This window comes from Capra hircus, chromosome 8, assembly GCF_001704415.2.
Source record: "Capra hircus breed San Clemente chromosome 8, ASM170441v1, whole genome shotgun sequence".
NCBI classification, from domain to species: domain Eukaryota; kingdom Metazoa; phylum Chordata; class Mammalia; order Artiodactyla; family Bovidae; genus Capra; species Capra hircus.
Window position 1 is genome coordinate 50,993,753 of NC_030815.1, and position 21,851 is coordinate 51,015,603.

Below are 21,851 nucleotides of genomic sequence, written 5' to 3' on the forward strand. Positions count from 1 at the left end.
TTGTAAAAAAATTACACCTTGTTTTGGAGAGAGCTTCTGTGTAGTTATAAAATTAAATGATACAAAAGCCGTACCTGAAAATGAAAAGCAGAATGAATCAAATGAACTTAGTTATATCCCAGAGAGGTACAACACACAGAAAGGAACTATTCCAAGTGACTTTAAAACTCGGCATTTTGACTGAATATCTCTAGTCAAATAATATAAGGAACAGAAAGAACTGCCGCCCCACATTATAAACTGTTTTTAATCATGAAGTTGTTGGAGAAATGTTGGTATTGTTATTCTGAGATTGCTGCATGCGTGTTGCAGTTTAGAGCAAATGAGTCATTAGGTCAATGAGGTAGAAAACTGGGAGTTTCAGTCTGCAAGAAAGGGTATACAGATAGATATAAGATCAATGAAGTTAAGTAGCTCTACATTTGAATTCAAAGTGTGTTGTTTTTTACCTAAAAGAAACAAAAATATTTCTTAATCTGTCCTTTGAATAGGCAAAAAAAAAAAAAAAAAAAAAAAAGACCATCCTGCTAATAATATGTTTCCCATTGAAAGGAAAAAAGTTCTTTTGAAAAATGTCTGGTACTAGGTTGAGAGCAGCAGAGGCACAAGATAAGCCCAGGACATCTTCCTATTAGGAAGCAAGGAAGCCAGCAAAGACTATGAGGGTCACACTGGAAAAACACTGGAACTAAATAGAAGAGGCTGCCACTAGTCAAAGATAGGACAGTTTGAGCAATCAATTAGGGCAACAATCCCAAGGATCGAAATAAATCTACTCTGTTTGAATTCATGAGTTCCTAATGGTACTTAAAAACAAAACTAAACCTCATTGGTCAACCTGAGGGAATGCTAGGGAACCAGCTTTCTATTCTGGCAGCTGTTAAGGAAAAGAATCAATGTTTGTTCTGCCTTTTCTTTATGAACTTTATCTCTGGGTCACGTGAGAGTTGATGAGGAAAAGTTTGTCTTTAAAGTAATATTCTAGTTATTTAAGGGCTTCCCTGGTGGCTCAGCAGTAAAAAAAAATCCATCTGCAATGCAGGAGACATGGGTTCAGTTCCTGGGTGGGGAAGATCCCCTGGAGGAGGAAATGGCAATCTCATGAACAGGAGAGCCTGCCGGGCTACAGCCAGATAGTTGTACCCAGATAGTTGTCTGGGTTTGCGAAGAGTCAGACACAACTTAGCCACTGAGCATGCAAGTGCATACTAGTTATTTGAATGAAGAAGGAATGATAGAATTAGAATGGCACCATTTGCAACCCTTATGAAATCATGGATCCAGATGCTCATCAGTGGTTACTGATGCTACAAATAGAGACCACCAGACATTGAGTGTCTCCTGATGGAAGAATCAGTGCTACAGATGAAATCATCTTGCTGAAGTTGAATCTGAATCTAATTAAGCCTTTAGAACTAATGACCAGTTTATAAACAATACAGGGTGCAAAGGAACACATTTTTTAAAAACAAGGGACGCAATATGCAAAATCCAGACTATTTGAAACTCTTTACAACAAACTATTTTCTTCAACAAATATATTGTGAAGGAGTGAAAAAAAATCAGTGAAGGGGGAAAATATAGACTAAAAGAGACTTAAGAGGCAAATCATCCAGTCATAGTGTGTGGCCTTATTATGAGACATATCAGAAATTTTGAATATTATACATATTTGGCGATATTAAGGAATTGTTGGAAAAAACTCTAAGCTGTGATAATGGTATTATCATTAGGTCTTTGAGAAAGTCCTTATCTTTTAGAGATTCATATTTAAATATTTACAGATAAAGAATACGATGTCTAGAATTTATTTCAGAATGATCTGAAGGGGAGGGGAGTTGTAAGTGAGGTAATACATGAAACAGTATTGGCTATGAGTAAATAATTCATGCAGTTAAGAAATGGATATGTGTAGGTTCCTTATATGATTCCTTCTACTTTGGTACAGGTTTGCATTTTTTTTTTAATGATTAAAAAGTTACCCCCCCCAAAAAAAGTGAAATAGATCTTTAGAAAATCAAATATATGTATATCTTGAGACTAAGAAATTAGACTTCGGGTAAAAAAAATCCTACAGTCTAAACTAAACATAATTGTTTCACTTCTCTTTCATATTATCTCTGTGTGATTTGTTTAAACTTTGGAACTCTTCGATGAAGTGTATTTGATTTGTTGTAAGCAGATGTGTGTATATTTGTAATTCAATGATAAAGGGAATGGTATAAGTAGGTATAAATAAATAGGGAAACAGGAAGCTTGATCAATGTGACCAGGGCTGATGGAGTTACTGTTCAAAGCAGTAACTCTGCATTTGAATTGGAAGCATGTATTTTATCTAAAATAAGACAAAAACATCTCTTGCTCTAGCCTTTGAAAAGGCTAAAATGACGCCAGCCGGAGCCACATGGTTTTAATAGTGATTGGATGTAAACTGGATTTGGTGCCACTTAATTTAACTCTTCTTTCACCAGAGTGATACCAATTGGTGGAAAGGTACCTCCAAAGGCAGGACTGGGCTGATCCCAAGCAACTATGGTAAGACGGCTGCAGTGGCTTTACTTGGGCTGTAGTTTGTGCATTCTCGATCATCTGGTTCCTGAGGCCTTTCTGCTTTCTCCTATGGCTGAGAAATTGATGGAGTCTTTGCTAGTCTGGGACATTTTCAACTCTGAGCCTTCTCTTAATAGAGTGGTCATGGACCCTGAGGTGCTTGAACTTGACTCTTTGGCTTAAGAAAATGCCCATTGTAACATTCTTGGAAGAACTTAAGGTTTCCAGGGAAATGCTTTTGGCTTTACTTTATTCAAGGTTAGAACATTTTTCTTTTTCTTTGCTTTCTCTTTTGTTTTTTAGACTAGCCCTTTCTTTAGTAAATTACTTTGCCTTGTTATGTTAATTAATGTCTGGGGCAGTGATGTTCATTAAATGAGTAATAGCACAGTGAGACATGGGCCCTTGCCTTGAAGCCACTTGTAGTTGCAAGGGGGACAAAGCAGACTTTCATAGACATCTTCAAAGTAAAAAGTGCACACAAATTGATAAACCAAGGGTCCCGGTTTTTAATTCTTCTTCTTCTACTCCTAACAATGAGGGACCTTACTTAAGGGACTTCACTGGTGCCCGTGGGACCATTTCTCCATCTGTATCATGAGAAGTTTGATTCAAATCACTTCTAAGGTTCCATTGGACATTTTAATTAGATACATCCTCAGACCAATAGTGCTTGTATCAGGCACTAGTTCCAAACACTGTAAGGTGACTTACAAAATTTCTAGGAAGCACTTCACAGTTCCGAGGGGAGGGGAGGGGAGAGGAGGAGAGGGGGAGGTTGCAAAGGAGAGGAGGGAAGGGGAGGAGCCAGAGGAAAGGAGTGGAGGGGAGGAGAGGGGAGGGGGAAGGGAAATGAGTGAGGCTAAGGCCCTTCACACAGGGGCCTCACTTACCTGGTCTAAGGGCCATACCATTCTGGATTTTAAAAGGCTTTAAACATTTCTACACTCCTCTTTGAAATCCCAAATAAACAACTTCTGTGCACTCCCTTCCCAGCTGCTCAGAGACACCGAGGGTGCAATATGTTCCTCAGTTGCTAGATCCCTGGTAGCCAAGGGAGTGTCCAGTTACAGCCCTCTGGTGGGAGGGGTGCCTCTGAAGTCTCATTTGAGCAAGTCTTCATGTGGTCACTCCTGCTGATTCTGGGACAGCAGTGAACACACCTTTCTTAGAGGCAGGTAGGCGTGCTAATTACCCTTTCTGAATACAGAAAACAAAATATTTCTCCTTTACCCCACCGCTCTTATGCATGCATACAAGGGAAACAATTATTTTCAGCCATCTTCAAAGCAGGATGTTTTTAAAGAATGTAAAAATGAACCTCGAATGCTTTCTTTTGCAGTTTGCTGACTAAATTTCTTGTTGAAATATCTGAGCAAGCTAGTATGCAGGCCTTGGATCTGTGTGTTTTTATTTATTGTTGTTGTTCACTTGTCCAGTAGTGTCCAACTTTTTGCGACCCCAGGGACTGCAGCCCACCAGGCCTCCCTGTCCCTCACCATCTCCCAGAGTTTGCCCAAGTTCATGTCCATTTTTTTAATTTATACTTCCAATTAATTGCTGCACTTCTTTCTGTTTATACTCCCAGTTAATTGTTGTGTTATTGTCTTAGCTTGGTTTCTTTTGACACATTCAGCTTCTTTCAAAGCACAAAACATCACTTTGATTTTCTGCCATTTTTAAAATCCACAGTAAGTCAGGGTAGCTGTATGGTGAAAGGTCCTGGCATTTCTGAAGCTTGGGTACTAAGCTGGTTTCACGGAATCCTTTGAGTGGCCTTCTCAGCATCAGTTTGCACTTTTTCTTTTCAATCTAGTGGCAGAGCAGGCAGAATCCATTGACAACCCATTGCATGAAGCTGCAAAAAGAGGTAGGTATGATTCTTTTCGATTGAGATAAATAGTGCAGTAAAACACACAGATAATAATTATATAATTTGATGACTTTTAACAAATGTATACACCCGTGTAACCAACACCCAGGTCAAGATCTGGAACATTTGCATTATCCCCAAAAGTTCCTTTCCCAGTTAAATCCTTACCTCCCACAAAGGCAGGCTCCATTCTGCCTTCTTTCACTCTACAGAAATGTGTGATTTTAATTTTTAAAACGTCAACAAATACTTTTGAGCCCCTTACCTGCCTTGTGCTTAGTGGCAAGTGGAAAGGCATGGTCTGTGACTTTCAGAGCTTAGACTCTGGCAGGGAGAGATGTGTGTAGCACATCTTTACAAGACATTGTGATAAGGACCGTGGTTGAAGTGTGGGTCAGTTAAACAGGCTATAGAGGCCAGAGTGAGTAACTGGCCTCATTCAGGGCAGAGGGTTGGGGCCTCTCAGGGGTCCAGGCTCTGGGAGAGTCTTGGTATAGGGCTGGTATGTATGGGAGGATGGACTTAGGGAGGAAAGGAGCACCAGAGATGGGATTTGAATTGGGCTGGCCAAAAAATGTTTGGGTTTTTTCTGTAAGATGTTACAGAGTACATGGGACTTGATCCTATTGATCAGCAGTTCTCCACTGAAGGGTCATTCCTCTCTCCAGACTTTGGGACATTTGGCAATATCTGGAGAGATACTGGCACCTTTTGGGTACAGGCTGGGGGTGTCACTCAACACCCTGCAGTGCACGGTACTGCTCCCATAACAGAGAATCCTCCAATGCCAAATGTCAGTTGGGCCACTGTTGAGAACCCTGCCCTAGATAATGGGGAGTTTTTGTCAGGCTACAATAAGCTCCCATTTAATTTTAGATTTTCTTGAAATCTGAATATATAAAAGGAAATTATTTGTTTAGGATTATGCATAAATAGAACTACTAAATCGACATTTAAAAATTTCTAGATATTTAAAAAAAATTTTTTTAAGTAAATATTTAGGGCATTTAGCCAGAGGATTTTAAATTAATAGCTATACTTTAACATAAAGAACAGTACTTTGAGTAGGTTATTTAGTTTTTATGTCCTTGTAGGAACTGAAAGTGTGTTTTAAATATGAATATGAGTAGTGGCTGCTTGTTCTTAGGTTTGATTGTTTATTTCCCCCCCTCAAAATTTTAGGAGTTCACAAAGGAAAAACAGTTTTTTCCACAGTGTAAAAATACCTTAGGTAGACCCATTTTAGCAACTGTTCCCATTAACCTACCATTAAAAATTGATGTTAATGCTTTCCATTAATAAACTGGAAGTCAAGATGGTCCATAGAGAATGCATTACAAGGGCAGGTTTTAATTTCAGACTTGCTGACTAATCCTTTGCAAATAAAAATTTATGCAGGATGAAATTGATTTAAAAGCAAAACAAAACAAAAAAATGAAAATATTTTTCATGTGTTTTTATAATTATAAAACGTTTTCAGGCAACTTGAGCTGGTTGAGAGAGTGTTTGGACAACCGAGTGGGTGTTAACGGTTTGGACAAAGCTGGAAGCACTGCCCTCTACTGGGCTTGTCACGGGGGTCACAAAGGTATGACATTTTGTTTGTTACCATAAATGTCTTTGCCACTGAAAATGTGCTTCATCTAGGGGACCCAGAGTTACAGAAATGAAAAAGAAAAATTGGTTATTCTTTTTAAATTCTTCAGGACATCAGCCTTTTAAAAGCCCAGTTCCTGAAAGTTCTGTAAAACTGTAGGTGGAATGTGACTGGTCAGCCTCACTGTGGGCACCTTTCCACTTAAAAAGAGTGAAAGCTTCCTTTCCTCTCTCAAGCTTGGAAGAGCAACAGGAAAACAACAGTAATATAAAAACAAACCCCACTGTCTAACCTCACTGAAACAAGGGCCACAGTTGACTCCTCTAGCTTAGTTTATCCCCCAAAGCTTTTATGATTTATATTCTAAGTTTAAGATTTAGCAGAAAGACAGCATTTGCTTGAGTTGGTGATTAAGTTGATAACTTTCTCTCTTATAATCAATAATAATGACAGATGGAATTTCTAGATGCATTTCAGCCTGGCCGAGAATCTACGGCAACCTACTCTCTTGCTCCCTCTCTCTACAGCACACAGAAAATAATCCCAATAGTATTAGGAAAAAAAAAATCCAAAAAGTTAAATAGCATGGCCAAAGGAAAATTTAAGCACAAATTAGTGACATGACTGTTAAGTATCCCAGCAAATGTAAAAATATTCCTATCACAGATGTCATGTGAAAATGCAAAAGCCAAAGTATTTGAAAAAAATTATCCCTAAATAATTCTGTTTTTTAGAGTCTTAAGTCTTCTATTTACATAAATGTTGAAAAAATTGTTAGGAGTTTTTTGAAGATTCTTCTAAAAAGAATCCTTTTAAAATTATTATGCAGAGTCTTATCAGGCTTTTATTCCCATTGTTTAAAAAAGATTGTTTCTATTTGAATTTCAGATATAGTGGAAATGCTGTTTACTCAACCAAACATTGAACTGAACCAACAGGTGAGTTTGCTTACGCAGAAATCATTTAACCTGCCTGCCTTTCTCTCATAGTACAGCTTATAGGTGTGTAAAATCCTGTCTTGAGGTCTTGAAACTCAATTTTTCCCATTTATTATCTTTCATAAAACTTTTAATCCAAATACTTCAAGCACATAGTTAAAAATTATTTTTGCACTAAAGTGCAAACTGTATAAAGCTCAGAATGCCTGCCACACTCCTCCTAGTATATCACTTTAAGCTTTTAGTGCTTTCCTCTTATCTTCACACTACTGAGAAATATGTTTGTGGAGCTGTCTCATAATTCACCATCTTCATAAGTGTTTTGGCATCCTATCTGGCAGGTAGAGCGATCCATGCTTGTCAACAGCCTGTCGTCTTCCACCACCCAACTTCCAATCTTTCCTCCTTTGGTTCTCCTAATATCATAATTTTGGGTTATATTACTACATAATGCTCATGGTATTGTAGCTATTTCAATATTGTTTGCTGTTTATATAATTTATTTTGTTTCTGTATTTATAGCCTTTTGTCCTCTCTTGATATACTTTTCTAAAATGTATATGATAATTGCTTTCTTGTTTTTTTTCTGGAATCATGCTGAAGGCCTCCATCTTCATTCTCTGATTGGAGCAGCTTGATCTCCTCTACTCTTTGATGTCTTCCTGGGAAACCCGTCACTGCCCTTCAGAAAAGTGTGTCCTCACTTTTCTGAATCCTGCATCTTCCATTAGTTGAAGAACACCTTCAATAGATTCCTGAGAAAGGGGAGCTTGGGCTTGATTATTTGGCCGATAGAATTTTGGGTTGAATTACTCTATTTTTGAGCACGAACAGTAATAATTCAGCACTCTTTTTCGGCCACCGACTGCCCCACTGTTTGGCCTGAGCTCACCTACCAACTCCGCCATGGTGACAACCGAATGGCACAGGTTGCTTCTGTAAAGCAACATTCTTCACCTGTTTGGTGGCTTTTTGGATATGCATGCCCTTAGTGGCCTGGGCAGTTTCACAAGTGTTCTGAAAGTGAACATGAAGATTTGAACCTCTTGATTTGCATGATTTCTGGTGTTTTCCAGGTTTTTCTGGGGTTTTCTGGGTCAGATAAATAGCGAACCATTTTTAGGGGTCACTGCAGGCCGCTTACCAGTAAAGCAATTATATACATATTTAAAAACATTTCCTGTTATTCACTATACTGTATCTTTTCCCTCTGAGATCTGTTAGTTTTGTTTTGATCTTTCTTCAAATACAGGATACAAATATATAGTGCCTCAAATACTGCCTTTGTCCATTCATGTTTGAGTGTGACTAGAAGCTGTGTGTGCTTGTGGGGCTTACTGACTGGTGGGTTTCTCTGTAGGGTGAAATGGTGAGGTCCTCACTGTTTTTCTGGCTTATACCCAGATGCCAGTTAAAATAGTCACTTCCTCCTCTCTGTTGGGGCTGTTCAGCTCTATCAGAGCAGCATTCCCCAGCCTCCTTCTTGGGGTAGATGCTAGACTATACACACTGGGGCTGTGTGTGTGTGTGTGTGTGTGTGTGTGTGTGTGTGTGTGCAAGCTGGGGCAGTGGGGTGAGGGTATGTGGGGTAGGTAAAGGCAGCTATGAGAGGGGTCTTACTGCTCATTGTGTAGGTTTTTCAGCTAGCCCCCTGCTTTTAATTCCTGGCCTCATTACTACCTTCTCTTATACCTCCAAGTTCCATAAGCTTGGAAACTGTCCGGTTAATTTCAAAATATGATAATTCTACCATCTGTACTGGGTCATCTGACAGCAAGGAGAGAGAAAGGTGATCTAGGGTTTGGGGGTTCTAATTATTCAGTGGAAACACTTTCACCTAGTACTCTTGGTTTCACTCCCATGCCTCCTTCCTGCTCCAGAGTCTCCAGTGTCTCCAATTCCTCCTTCATGCTGATTTCTACAGGGACAGATCTGCTTGCTTACTCTGGGTATCTCCCTCTGTGAGCATCTGCATTTCCACACGTGCTCTGCCAAGTCAGTTGCTCCTCCGCCATCACGTTCCCTCTCCCCATATGACTCATCACTCATCTCTTGAGTCTCTTTTCCCTCTTTGGAATTTTATATGTTTCTTTCACTTTGTTCTCATTTTAGATTTACTTTAGGCTAGAGTAAACCTAAATTTGTGTATATTTTCAATCCTCACTCTCTTTTTTAAAAATGCTGCTCTCTCTTGTTATCACCATAGAACAAGCTGGGAGACACAGCTTTGCATGCCGCTGCCTGGAAGGGTTATGCAGATATTGTACAGTTGCTTCTGGCAAAAGGTAAAGTGTTTAGTTTTTCTGGTCTTGGATCACTCTGAAAATCAAGCTCCATCCAATTACACCATTTAAAAATTTTAGGGAAAATAATGGGCTTCTTATTTTATAACTGGGATTTTGATCTCTGTCTGCATCATGGAGTTTTTCTGATAAGATAAAATTATTGAGGTGGTTTCTGTTTTTCATTTTAAATCAAAATTTTGGTAAGCTTTAGCATTATATATGTTACTTTTAGTAAGAATTTATTTTTCTGCAGGATTTAAAGGGACCTAGAAAGAAGGTATGTGTGTGTGTTTGCATACATGTGTGTGTACACACATACAGAGGAGATCTCTCTAAGAAAGCTGTGTGGGTAAAGTTGCTGAGGCCCCGGGTTCTCACAGGCAAGTCTTGATTAGATAAGAAAGGATGCTGTGGCACGGTGTCCTGCTTTTGAGCTGAGCAGGTGCTCAGTGTACAGCAAATGAGAAGATGCCTTGATTCCGCGTTTTTACGCAAGTCAGAAGGAACAGTGAAAGAATGGACTCAACCATCTATTCATCTGTTTGTCCCACAAGCTTTAGTTAACCCTTGTAGGGTGCCAGGAATATCACCACATATTGCACCCTGGTCTAGAAGGCTATAATATAGGATACTTGAGTTCCCAGCCTGCATGTCATGTGGATGTACTGTCATTAGGGATCCTTGGAACAATGTTGTGAGTTTTTAATTTGAAGTTTGTTGATGATGTAAACTCTAGGAATAGGAGATCAGACACCTTGATGACCTCTGTAGTACCCCTCAAAAATATGCCAAGAGATGTGTTGTCTGCTATGGCAGTCACTAACCATACAGGCTACTGAGCTCTTGAGATGAGGCTAGTCTGAAATGAGATGTGCTAGAAGTGGAAAATGAACGTCAGGTTTTGAAAACCTAGTGGGGAAGAAAAGTGATGTATCAATAATTTTTATATTGGTTACATGATGAAGTGATAACATTTTGGATATACTGGGTTAAGTAAAATATATTGTTTAAGTGAGTTTTACTTGTTGAAAATGCAGCCACTAGAAAAGTTTAAATTACATCTATGGGTCACATAATTTTCCATTGGGCAGCACTGGTTGAAATGGTTTTCCTCTGGCATCCTGTCTCTGAACATTTCCCATCCTGACAGAAATCATGTGTGTGAGTTCTCAAGTGTAAAGTAAGATATGATTAATCTCAGAACTGTGAACACGCAGGATGTTTGACTTGTAGCACAGCGAGAGAATGAGGTTTTCTATATCACCCCAGCTGTGGATAGATCTCAGGCTCTTCACGAGAGATTTTTTCACACACAATCACCATATTGCTAATTAAATGTACTTTCTCTCTCTTTTTCTTTTGGCTTTTTTTCCTGTTTTTTTTTTTTTTTTCTTCCTTGGCGATATTTTTGTGCCTTTGAGTTTTAGGACATTTATTTTTTGCTTACCAAAGAGGATGTGTTTGTAGAGAAAATGGCACTGTCAAACACTGTGGCAGAAAGTGTAAATTGGTAAGCCTTCTTGGAAGGCAATCTGGCAATAGCTAACAGAATGAAAACATACATATCCTTATATTTCAACACCACTAGAAAAACATCCTTCAGAAATACATAAAAGATGTGTTTCAAGGAGGTTCATGGCAGTATTATTGTGATAATGAATATTAGAATCTAAGTGCCTGTCAGGGAGGGGTGGTTAAATAAATCTTGGAACATCCACAGAATGGATTAATTATAAATATTTAAATAAATTGAGTTATAAGTACTAAGGGACAAATAGCATGATATATTGTTAAGTTAAAAAACCCAAAACTAGTATGGCAGAGGCCAGTACAATATTGTGAAACAATATTCTCAAACCAAAAAAATATAAAAACTATTGGTTATGAGTGAGAAGAGGGAAGGGGGAAGGATAAAATAGAGCTAGGGGATTAAAAGGCACAAAGTACTGTGTATAATAATAACTATAAATGGAATATAACCTTTAAAATTTGTGAATCACTGTTGTACAACTGAAACATAATAGTATTATACATCAACCATACATCAGTTTTTTTTTTTTTAAAGGAAAATACCACTGGTGAAAAAAAAAACCCACATCAAATTACAGACCAATACCTGTAGTATGATTTTGTATATGTGTCCACTAGTGTCTGTGAATGCACTCTTGCATGTAAGGGAGATGGGAACTGATGCCCATTTGTTGGGAATGGTCACCTATGTGTAAGGTAGAAGATGGAGAAGGAAGGGGTTAGTTGAGAGCTGAAATGAGACATAAGCTTTTGTTTAGCATATGTCTGTATTTTCAAATCTTTGACAATGAGAATATATTTATGAATTCTGATGTAATTTATAATAAAGATGGGGAAAAGGTGAGTGGAAGATGAGCTATGCAAACAATGGATTGCCTCCAGATTTCAAGGTTTACTAATTCTGCTAATAATGTTTGAAAGTATACTTAAGATAAATATTAATCTCCTCAAGCTCAACTCACATCATCTTTTCTAAAGACCTTCTTGAACGAAAGAGGCAAAGGGTATGTTATTGCAAGGAATGTTGAGTCTAACTGACCTAGTGTTGTACATGGAGACGGTAAACTTCTCAGGAAAAATTTCACATGCAGTTCTACAGGGACTTGAAAGGAAAGGCTGTATTTCAATTGTATATAATTATTATAGGTGCAGCAGTAAGCTCCCTGATTAAAGATGCCAAATATGCTGTTGCTGTCTTGTGAAAGTTTTACTGAAAGAGCTTACTTTAGGGCCAGATGATTCTGTCGTTAGTTTTGCCAAAAGCGATGTTTTGATGGAAAGAGAATTGGCTGCTCTATAACTAACATCATTACTGTTTGTTATATAAGAAAGTTAAGAGAGTAAATCCTAAGAGTTCTCATTTCAAGGAAAACATTTTTTAATATTCTTTTAATTTTGTATCTATATGGGATGACGGGTGTCCACTCAACTTGTGATAATCATTTCATGATGTTTGTAAGTCAAATCATTATGCTATGTACCATAAACTTATAGTGTTGTGTGTGAATTATATCTCAGTATAACTTGAAGAAAAGAGAGAGGAAAAAGAAACTTAAGAAAAAAAATGATTGGCTGCTACTGTAGAGTCTTCAAAACACCTAATTTCCGTTCTTGTGTTGGGGAAGGTGCTAGAACAGACTTAAGAAACAATGAGAAGAAGCTGGCCCTGGACATGGCTACTAATGCTGTCTGTGCATCTCTCCTGAAAAAGAAACAGGGAACAGGTACTTGATTTTAATCCTTTTCCCTCATAATGCCATCGCGATTTAAGATTTATTGATTCAGTATTGAGGAAAGATTTTTCTTGCTGAATTCTACAGATGATTCTAGAGTTAGATTTTATATCCTTGGTCTGAATCAGAACCTCCAACATGGACAAATGTATCTGTAAAAATAAATTTGTAGAGACACTGATCTTTTGCTGTGATTAGTATGTTTCTCCTTGCAATCAAGTTCTAATTACTTTACTTTCTATTATATTATATATATCATATATATAAAGAAATATTTCTATTTCTTTTTATCAAAGAACCGTTGTTTCCATACGCTTGTTTTCGATTATATATATATTTTTAGATTTTTTAATTGAAGGATAATTGCTTTACAGAATTTGTGGTTTTCTGTCATACATCAACAAGAATCAGCCATAGGTACACCCATGTCCCCTCCCTCCCAGACCTCCCTCCCATCTCTCTCCCCACCCAACCCTTCAGCCTGTCGCAGAGCACCTGTTTGAGTTCCCTGAGTCATACAGCAATTCCCACTGGCTATCTGTTTTACACATGATATTGTAAATTTCTGTTACTCTTTCCGTACATCTCCCCTTCTCCCTCCTCTCCTCCCACCTTGTCCATAGGTCTGTTCTCTGTGTCTGTTTCTCCATTGCTGCCCTGAAACTAAATCCATCAGTGCTATCTCTTCAGATTCCATAGATATGTGTCAGTATATGATATTTATATTTCTCTTTCTGACTTATTTCACTCTGTATAATGGGCTCTAGTTTCATCCACCTCATTAGAACAGATTCAAATGCATTCCTTTTTATGGCTGAGTAGTATTCCATTGTATAGATGTACCATGCCTTCTTTATCCATTCATCTGTTTCACATTCTGGCTATTGTAAATAGTGCTGCAGTGAACATTGGGGTACTTGTGTCTTTCTCAGTTTTGATTTCCTCAGGGTATATGTCTAGGAGTTGGATTATTGTGTCATAAGGTGGTTTTATTCTTCACTTTTTAAGGAATCTCCGTACCGTCTTCCATAGTGGCTGTATCAGTTTACATTCCCACCAGAAAGGCAAGAATGTTCCCTTTTCTCCACACCCTCTCCATCATTTATTGTTTGTAGACTTTTTGATGAAGGCCATTCTGACTGGTGTGAGGTGGTATCTCATTGTAGTTTTGATTTGCATTTCTCTAATAACGAGTGATGTTGAGCATCTTTTCATGAGCTTGTTAGATATCTGTATGTCTTCTTTGGAGAAATGTCTCTTCAGGTCCCTTTCCCTCTTTTTGATTGGGTTGTTTGCTTTTTTGGTATTGAGTTGTATAAGCTGCTTATATATTTTGGAAATTAATTCTTTATCAGTTGTTTCCCTTGCTATTATTTCCTTTCATTCTGAGGATTGTCTTTTCACCTTGTTTGTAGTTTCCTTTGCTGTGCAAAAGCACTTAAGCTTAATTAGATCCCACTTGTTTATTTTTGTTTTTAATTTCCATTACTCTAGGAGATGGGTCATAGAAGATCTTGCTTTGATTTATTTCATTGAGTGTTCTGCCTATGTTCTCCTCTAAGAGTTTAATGGTTTCTGATCCTACATTTAAGTCTTTAATCTATTTTATTTTTGTGTATAGCATTAGGTAGTGGTCTAATTTCACTCTTGCATGTAGCTGACCAGTTTTCCCAGCACCGCTTATTGAAGAGGCTGTCTTTGCCCCATTGTATATTCTTGCCTCCTTTGTCAGAAATAAGGTACCCATAGATATGTGGGTTAATCTCTGGGTTCTCTATCTTGTTCCATTGGTGGCCAAAGTATTGGAGCTTCAGCTTGAACATCAGTCCTTCCAGTGAACACCCAGGACTGACTTCCTTTAGGATGGACTGGTTGGATCTCCTTGCAGTCCAAGGGACTCTCAAGAGTCTTCTCCAACAGCACAGTTCAAAAGCATCAATTCTTCTGCACTCACCTTTCTTTATAGTCCAACTCTCACATCCATACATGACTCCTGGGAAAACCATAGCCTAGACTAGACAGCCCTTTGTTGACAAAGTAATGTCTCTCCTTTTTAATTTGCTAGGTTGGTCTAGGTTGGTCATAACTTTCCTTCCAACGAGTAATGTTTTATGAGTGGTTATTGCTAAATATTTTTTATTTATGTATTCAGGAGTTTTATGATTATAATTTGCTTCTGTTGTAAATGATGGTATCAATAGGCTGTGATCAAAATTATTCTAGACTTTGGAAACTTATCTGTTCACAGTTCTGTGGGTGGTTTTTATTTTTTATTTATTTATTTTTTGTGGGTGGTTTTTAAAGATAGGGTGTACGATCTCAAAGATAATATCTATTGATGTGGGAGAAGAGGTTTGAAAAGTTTAAACAGTTTGGTGGTTTTGAAAAGGTGTTAAAAGAAAGAAAAGGTGTTAAACACATTTGTGCCATTCATGATACTATTCAGAAACTGGCTGTTTATTTGACTTCTCAGTATGTAGCCTATTGAATGTGCTCCTCCACATTCATTCTGATATGGTGATTTTCCAAAAAGGAGTTCTGGGAGGAGTAGAACGGTGTGCCTTGAACTCTTCTTCCCATCCATCTCTCCTTTGTCCCTCTTTCATTCTTCATTAGCCTCCTGGCCCATGAGAAACCCAGAGGGGTTTGAAAAAAAGATGCTTGGTTGGAGAGGACATTTGAACTCAGTCCCCCCTGCATTGGGAGCATTGAGTCTTAGCCACTGGACTACCAGGGAAGTCCCATGGATACGTTTTTACTACTATTTTCTAGAAAGGAGCTGTGCTTAGTCTCTCAGTTGTGTCTGACTCTTTGTGACCCCGTGGACTGCACCCCATCAGGCTCCTCTGTCCATGGGGATTCTCCAGGCAAGAATACTAGAGTGGATTGCCATTCCCTCATCCAGGGAATCTTCCTAACTCAGGAATCAAACTGGGGTCTCCTGCACTGCAGGCAGTTTCTTTACCAGCTGAGCTACCGGTGGCGGGGGAGGGTGCAAAAATGGAAGACTCACCTTTTGCATGAGTTCACGTTGCTGCTCATCATTGTGGACTCTTTTTAGTATTGCTTTAGAGCCCAAAGTTTAGTCTGGTCCATGTTGGTGGAGAATGACCAAAACAACTTTTTAAGAAATTTCTATTGTAGAGGGTAAGTGCATGTATTTTCATTTTGTCCTTAGGGTATTATCATTTTCAGAGTTCTAAAACTTGGGTCAATGAGATACTCATTTCTGTTTTAATCATTTGAATCAAATTCCAATTCATGTTTGAATTCTTGGGAAACTTATTTCTCCTATCCCTTGATATATGAGAAGAGTCAGTATTATGCTGTCTCATAGTCCATTTCTAGCAGAAGCAACAAAGTACAGTCAGTTGCCTGGTCTCCTGGCTTCATCAGTCAAAAAAAACAAACAGCCTGCCTCTCTCCTTGGCTTACCAGGGGCACTTCCCAGAATCATCCTTCTTCCGTACATGTGTGCTAAGTTGCGTTAGTCATGTCTGAGTCTGTGCAACCCTTTGGACTATAGCCTGCCAGGCTCCTCTGTCCTTAGGATTCTCCAAGCAAGAATACCGGAGTGGGTTGCATGTCCTCCTCCAGGGGGTTGTCCCACCCAGGGATCGAACCCACATCTCCAGTGTCCCGTGCATTGGCAGGCAGTTCTTTACCACTAGTGCCACCTGGGAAGCCCCATCATCTTCCTTACCTATCATCAAATTCTCATCGTAGTTCTCCTCACAAATCCATTGCTCCTTCTGTTCCTTATTTCAGATGAGTGTTTGTACCAGATTTTTATTTAACCTCAGTCCAGGTATAGTATAAACCATTAAACAGTTAGGGATTTCTTACTTATTTAAGCCATGAATGTTCACTGGCAGAGCAAGTTGTCCTTTAAAGAAATTACTCATGCATAGATTTATACAGGTTCTACTAACAAAGTAAGAAAGTTTTTACCAGCTGAGTGGTGCTCCCCAGCAACATTTTGACCCAGAAGTCATGTTAGAAGCCATGTGGGAGAGACCCTTTTACTTGAGGTAGATCTCCCACTCCCTGCTGCCTTGGTTGAGTCAGGAAGAAGGACTGTGACCTAATTTCCTTTCTCTGCCACTGACTTCCTATTGCTGTATTAGTACCTCCAAAGCATCCTGACTGAGGAGTGGCAGTTTCTTATGAGTTAAAGGGTGTCAGTCTCATGCACACTGAGTGTGACTGTGATAGACAAGGAAGATACCACACCTGCTCAGACCCCAGAGGGCTACACCTCGAAGGCTCCACATGAACAACTGGAGCACGAAGAAGCAGGTGACAAAACTTTTCTCTTTTTCCCCTTCGATTTTTTTTGTAGTCTTTGTAGAAAAGGGCTAGGAGGTAGATGCTCTTTTTCTCTGTTTACTCCAAGTATCTCTAGTCTACCTCTCTAAACCTGTGCAATACTCAATTCAGTATTGAGGTATAATCTTGGGACCTGGCACACAGAACCAAGAAATGAATTTTCATATTTCAGTTTTCATAATACTTTTTTCTCTGCTTTTTTTCTTGTTTCATTCCCCTAGTCATCCAGTTAAACTTTTTTTTAATTTGTATTTTGATCCTAGTTGGAATAAGAGCTTGAATTCTGGGTCATATAGCCAATTGCCAACATGAATTCTAAACTAGAAAAGGTATATTTTCATATTGTTGGCCACTTTTGAAAGTACCTCTTGAATTTCTTATCGGGACAAGATAATTTACATGTTACACTAACATGAAGAGTAACTTTAGGATATAGGGGTAGGGTCAGGCCATGACTGAGGACTGAACCTTGAACCTTTAAGTTGTTCTTCCAGTTTTCAAAAGCTGGGGTATAATTTACACTAACTAAAATATGTAAATCCTAACTGAACATCTTGGTGATTTCTTTTTTTTCACTGTGTTTTGCCTTTTTTTTTTTTTAAATTCATTAACCTGGTTTAATTCAAACTGAAATTTTGTTGTTCTTGTTGTTTTTTGGCTGCATCATGAGGCTTGTGGGGATCTTAGTCCCCCCCATCAGGAATCGAACCTGGGTCCCTGAAGTCGAAGTGCAGAGTCCTAACCACTGGACGGTCAGGGAATTCCCACTGTGCTTACACTTGTTAACCACAACCCCGATCAAGATGGAGGGCCCTTCCCACATCCCAGAAGCCTCCCTCAGCATCCCCTGCTTCTCTCACCATAGATTAGTTTTGCTTGTTTTCAAAGTTAATATAAATGGAATCAAACAGTGTGTGCTTTTTGATGTCTAACTTCTTTCATGTAACATGTCTGTGAGATTTATCCATGTTGTGTTTTTCCCTCCATCATTCATTTATTCACTTGTATTTCTGTCTTACGTTCTGGTGCTTGACTTGGAACGTGTAATCCAGGGCAGTGAGACTGAGGGAAAAATGGAAGTGAGGCAGGAGAGGCTGAGAAACATTGTTGGGAGATACATTACCATGATGGTGACGCCCCAGGATGGGCTGTTGAAGATACAGCTCTTCATCAGCACTTGGCCGTGTTGGAAGTTTCCAGAGAAACTGTGTCTCAGAGAGTCTGTGGGAGTAAGGAAGGAAGGAGAAGGAGTTTATTAGCCTGCCTATCTCTCACTTTGTGTGCGGTCAGCATTTGTACCATGACAAGTTATCTTTCTCTTGCTTAAAGCAAAGTGCCAAAGTAACAATTGAAGGATCGAGAATATTTCCGATATAGCAAAACATAGGATTGTAGTAGCAAAGTACAAAAGAAAGGGGGAGAGCTTTGCTATATTTGTCTTTTTGTATTTAACTTAAAAAGCTACCAGTTCACAGCCAGTCGTGAAGTTCATGGGTGTGTGTGGGATAGAAGAAGATACCTTCCTCCCAGGTCTCCAGAACTCCTTTGAAGGAGAATGGAGACAAGTGCAATCAACCTGGAGATTTCTAGTAGTTTGGAAGCTGGTGTGAAATTGCTGAAGCATACTTCTGTTCTGCCTATACTCACTGTTCTTTTCCCTTTCTTTTTGTTCCATGTATACGATGTAAGATAAGTTGGTTTCTATATCCCTCATATTGACTCTCCCCTGCCCCTCCCTTTTTAAAAATCATTATTTTCCTAAACATATTCTTTAAAAGACTACAGTAGCATCAAATATCTTGTTATAGTCTAGATTTACCATTTTCTTTCATATGTTTGTTTATTCTTTGCTTACTTATCTATTTATTTATAGTTTAAGTAGGGTCCAAATTGATAGCTATGTCTCTTTTTTTCTCTGCTTTTGTTTTTCAATTAATGTTTCCTTCCCCTCTGATTTTCCTCTTTGTTTGGCCTTGCTTTTTATTTGGTAAAGAAATTGGGACAGTTTCCCTGAATTTCCCAGTCTAGACATGGCAAGCATGCATTTCCATGATGTAGTCTGTCACACTCCTCTGTCCTCATCTTTTTGTCAATTGGTGTTATGTCCAGAAGCTTGGTTAGACTTAGATTTTATCTGTCTCAGGGGTAGAGGGAAGGATACGTAATAAAGAAAATTGTGTTCTTCTATCAGAGGCACATCATAATATTAATATCTGTTTGTCACTTCTCCTGTGATGTTGGCATCCATGGATGATTATTGTCTAGATCCATTGTTTCACTGATGGTTACAAAATGGTGATATTTTAATTTCATTCCCTTCTCGGTTATTAGTTAGAACATCCTATAAAGAAAAATTTCCCCTTATCAACTGTTTGCTTACTTAGAGCAATAGTTTGTATAGCAGGGGCAGAATAAGAGTTCTGCCCTTGAAAGCCCTTTAAGAGTTTTCAAAGCAACCTGCTGGATCTCTATTTTGAAGGGAACCAATGAATTCTCTTTGTGTGTTGAAATATTTGCTGTGTTTTGATCCAGTATTGTTAATTACTGGTAGCCTACCTTTGGCTAGTGGAGACCCCTTCTGGTTAGATCCTAAGCCCTTTTAAAATGATGCTGTGTTTGCTAGGATCCTTGTTTTATAGCTTAAGAAGGGGTTTCAGGTCCATCTTTTACAGTTTCTGTCCCAGACTTGGAATCAATCATATCTCCAATGAGCAGGGGCTTAAAGTATTTAGAGACAATGTTCTGGGTGCTATAATACACATTTATTGAGCTCGTGGTAATGTATGGATGTGAGAGTTGGACTGTGAAGAAGGCTGAGCACCGAAGAATTGATGCTTTTGAACTGTGTTGTTGGAGAAGACTCTTGAGAGTCCCTTGGACTGCAAGGAGATCCAACCAGTCCATTCTGAAGGAGATCAGCCCTGGGATTTCTTTGGAAGGAATAATGCTAAAGCTGAAACTCCAGTACTTTGGCCACCTCATGCGAAGAGTTGACTCATTGGAAAAGATTCTGATGCTGGGAGGGATTGGGGGCAGGAGGCAAAGGGGACGACAGAGGATGAGATGGCTGGATGGCATCACTGTCTCAATGGACGTGAGTCTGAGTGAACTCCGGGAGTTGGTGATGGACAGTGAGGCCTGGCGTGCTGCGATTCATGGGGTCGCAGAGTCAGACACGACTGAGCGACTGAACTGAACTGAACTGAACAATGATGTGTTTATACTTGCATTTCAGTTTTTCGCTTAAAACTATACCTTGTGTAAGCTGTTGCTGTAGGAATTTGATTAGACTATTTGAATGTGAATGGACAGGTAAACAGGTAAAAAGATCAGATACCTTTCTTTTGAACTCTGTTTAGGGTTGACAACATTTGATGGGGTTCAGCTCTTTCTGTTTTAAAACATTATTTATTTTTCATTTCAGTTTCCTTGCTTCTGCATATTCTTTATCAATGTTTGCTAAAATGAAACTGAAGCTTCTATGTTTTCATTCTCTTTCTTTTCCTTTTCCCCCTCATTAGTTATCTTTCTGCCCAGTGACCTTGCCTTCAGGTAAGGCTACAGGTTGTGGACTGGCTGAAGCCACCTGTGCACTTGTCACTGGGAGAGGAGGTTTGGAAGCACAGGTGTCAGGGTGGACGGGCTTTTGGTGTGTCCCCCGTTGGTCCTGGCGCATGTGGCTGGTTGTGTTCTGTGGTGGGAGACAGACTAACAGCACCTCAGCACCACATTTGTTGCTTTTGTGCGTGTCTAGGTAACATGCAGACCAATATAGCTGTCAGCCTCTGTGGCAGCAGAAGCTGATTAGCCTGGAAAGCAAAAGTAGAGAAAGATCCTTGGGGGAAATACAACCCCTAGGAGCTTTGAAAGTGAAAAAAAAAATCCAAGCCATTTCTAATTTTTCTGTTTTGCTTTTCCCCCTGTTCCTTTTAGATGCAGTCCGATCATTAAGCAATGCCGAGGACTATCTTGATGATGAAGACTCAGATTAATTCCCTTCCGGAGCTTTGAGATCTAAAACTTCTATTGCTTTTGCCATTTCAAAACCTTGTCTTTGTCAGAAGAGTGTTGGTAACTGTAAAAAAAAAAAAAAGAAAAGTCTATATGAACGTGGCAGTATTGCACTGTGTTTGAGTAAAACTTGTGACTAGTTCTCACCTTCAGTTTGCCAATAAGTGACTGGATATTTTGCTGTATAAAGTACATATTTGCTCACCAGAGTAGAACAAGAAGAGATTATTTCTATTTATCAAGCTTAATGGAATTAAAAAAATTTTTTTCTTTAAAAAAGTCAGGTGTTTTTTTTTTTTTAAAGTTCTTTACCTCAAGGATTGAGATATTTTGAATGGATTTTTCAAGGGAGGGATGCTTATTATAATAATAAACCAAAAGATTTAACAGAAAATTGTCAGCTATTCTGACAAAAATAAACATTTTAAGAGACTTTATTTCTTTTGTCTGTTTTATGGTATTATTCTTTGCTGATAAATAAATAAAGCTTTTTATATTTAGGTAAAGCCTGATTAGATTTTTTAAAATACATTTTGTATTATTAGCAGAGAAGTCATAGCAGCCAAATTTCTTTCTTTTTTTCTGGGTACAGTGTACTTTATTGTTGGTACAAGACAAGGTGGGGCTCCCTAAGCCCCTCCCCTTCTTCAGAGGCTGTGGGATGGAAACTGTGGACGTGGGAGATTCTCAGCGTGTTAGGGGATCAAGTTGGCATAGTACTGTGGAATTTCTGTTCAGCCTTCTGTTGATATATCTGCTTTGATTAAAGTCAAGGCAGCAATCATTGAGGAGATACATTTCTAATAAAATAAGTAAACTTAAAAAAAAACTTTTTATAATGTATTGGGGTATAGACAATTAACAATGTTGTGGTAATTTAAGGTGAACAGGGAAGGGACTCAGCCATATGTACACATGTATCCATTCTTCCCCCAATTCCCCTCCCACCCAGGCTGCCACATAACATTTGGTAGCGTTCCCTGTGCTATACACTAGGACCTTGGT

The 21,851-nt window shown here is 38.8% G+C and overlaps 1 protein-coding gene across 1 annotated transcript in view; it reads left to right on the plus strand.

Moving 5' to 3' along the window:
• OSTF1 (osteoclast stimulating factor 1) overlaps window positions 1-21,283 on the plus strand; it is a 55,243-nt gene extending 33,960 nt beyond the window's left edge. Inside the window, exons 4-10 of the mRNA XM_005683787.3 lie at window positions 2,472-2,535; window positions 4,367-4,420; window positions 5,904-6,011; window positions 6,909-6,958; window positions 9,165-9,243; window positions 12,399-12,497; window positions 20,769-21,283. Of these exons, the coding sequence (XP_005683844.3) occupies window positions 2,472-2,535; window positions 4,367-4,420; window positions 5,904-6,011; window positions 6,909-6,958; window positions 9,165-9,243; window positions 12,399-12,497; window positions 20,769-20,827 (513 nt within the window). The 3' untranslated portion in view covers window positions 20,828-21,283. The remainder of the gene's footprint in view (window positions 1-2,471; window positions 2,536-4,366; window positions 4,421-5,903; window positions 6,012-6,908; window positions 6,959-9,164; window positions 9,244-12,398; window positions 12,498-20,768) is intronic.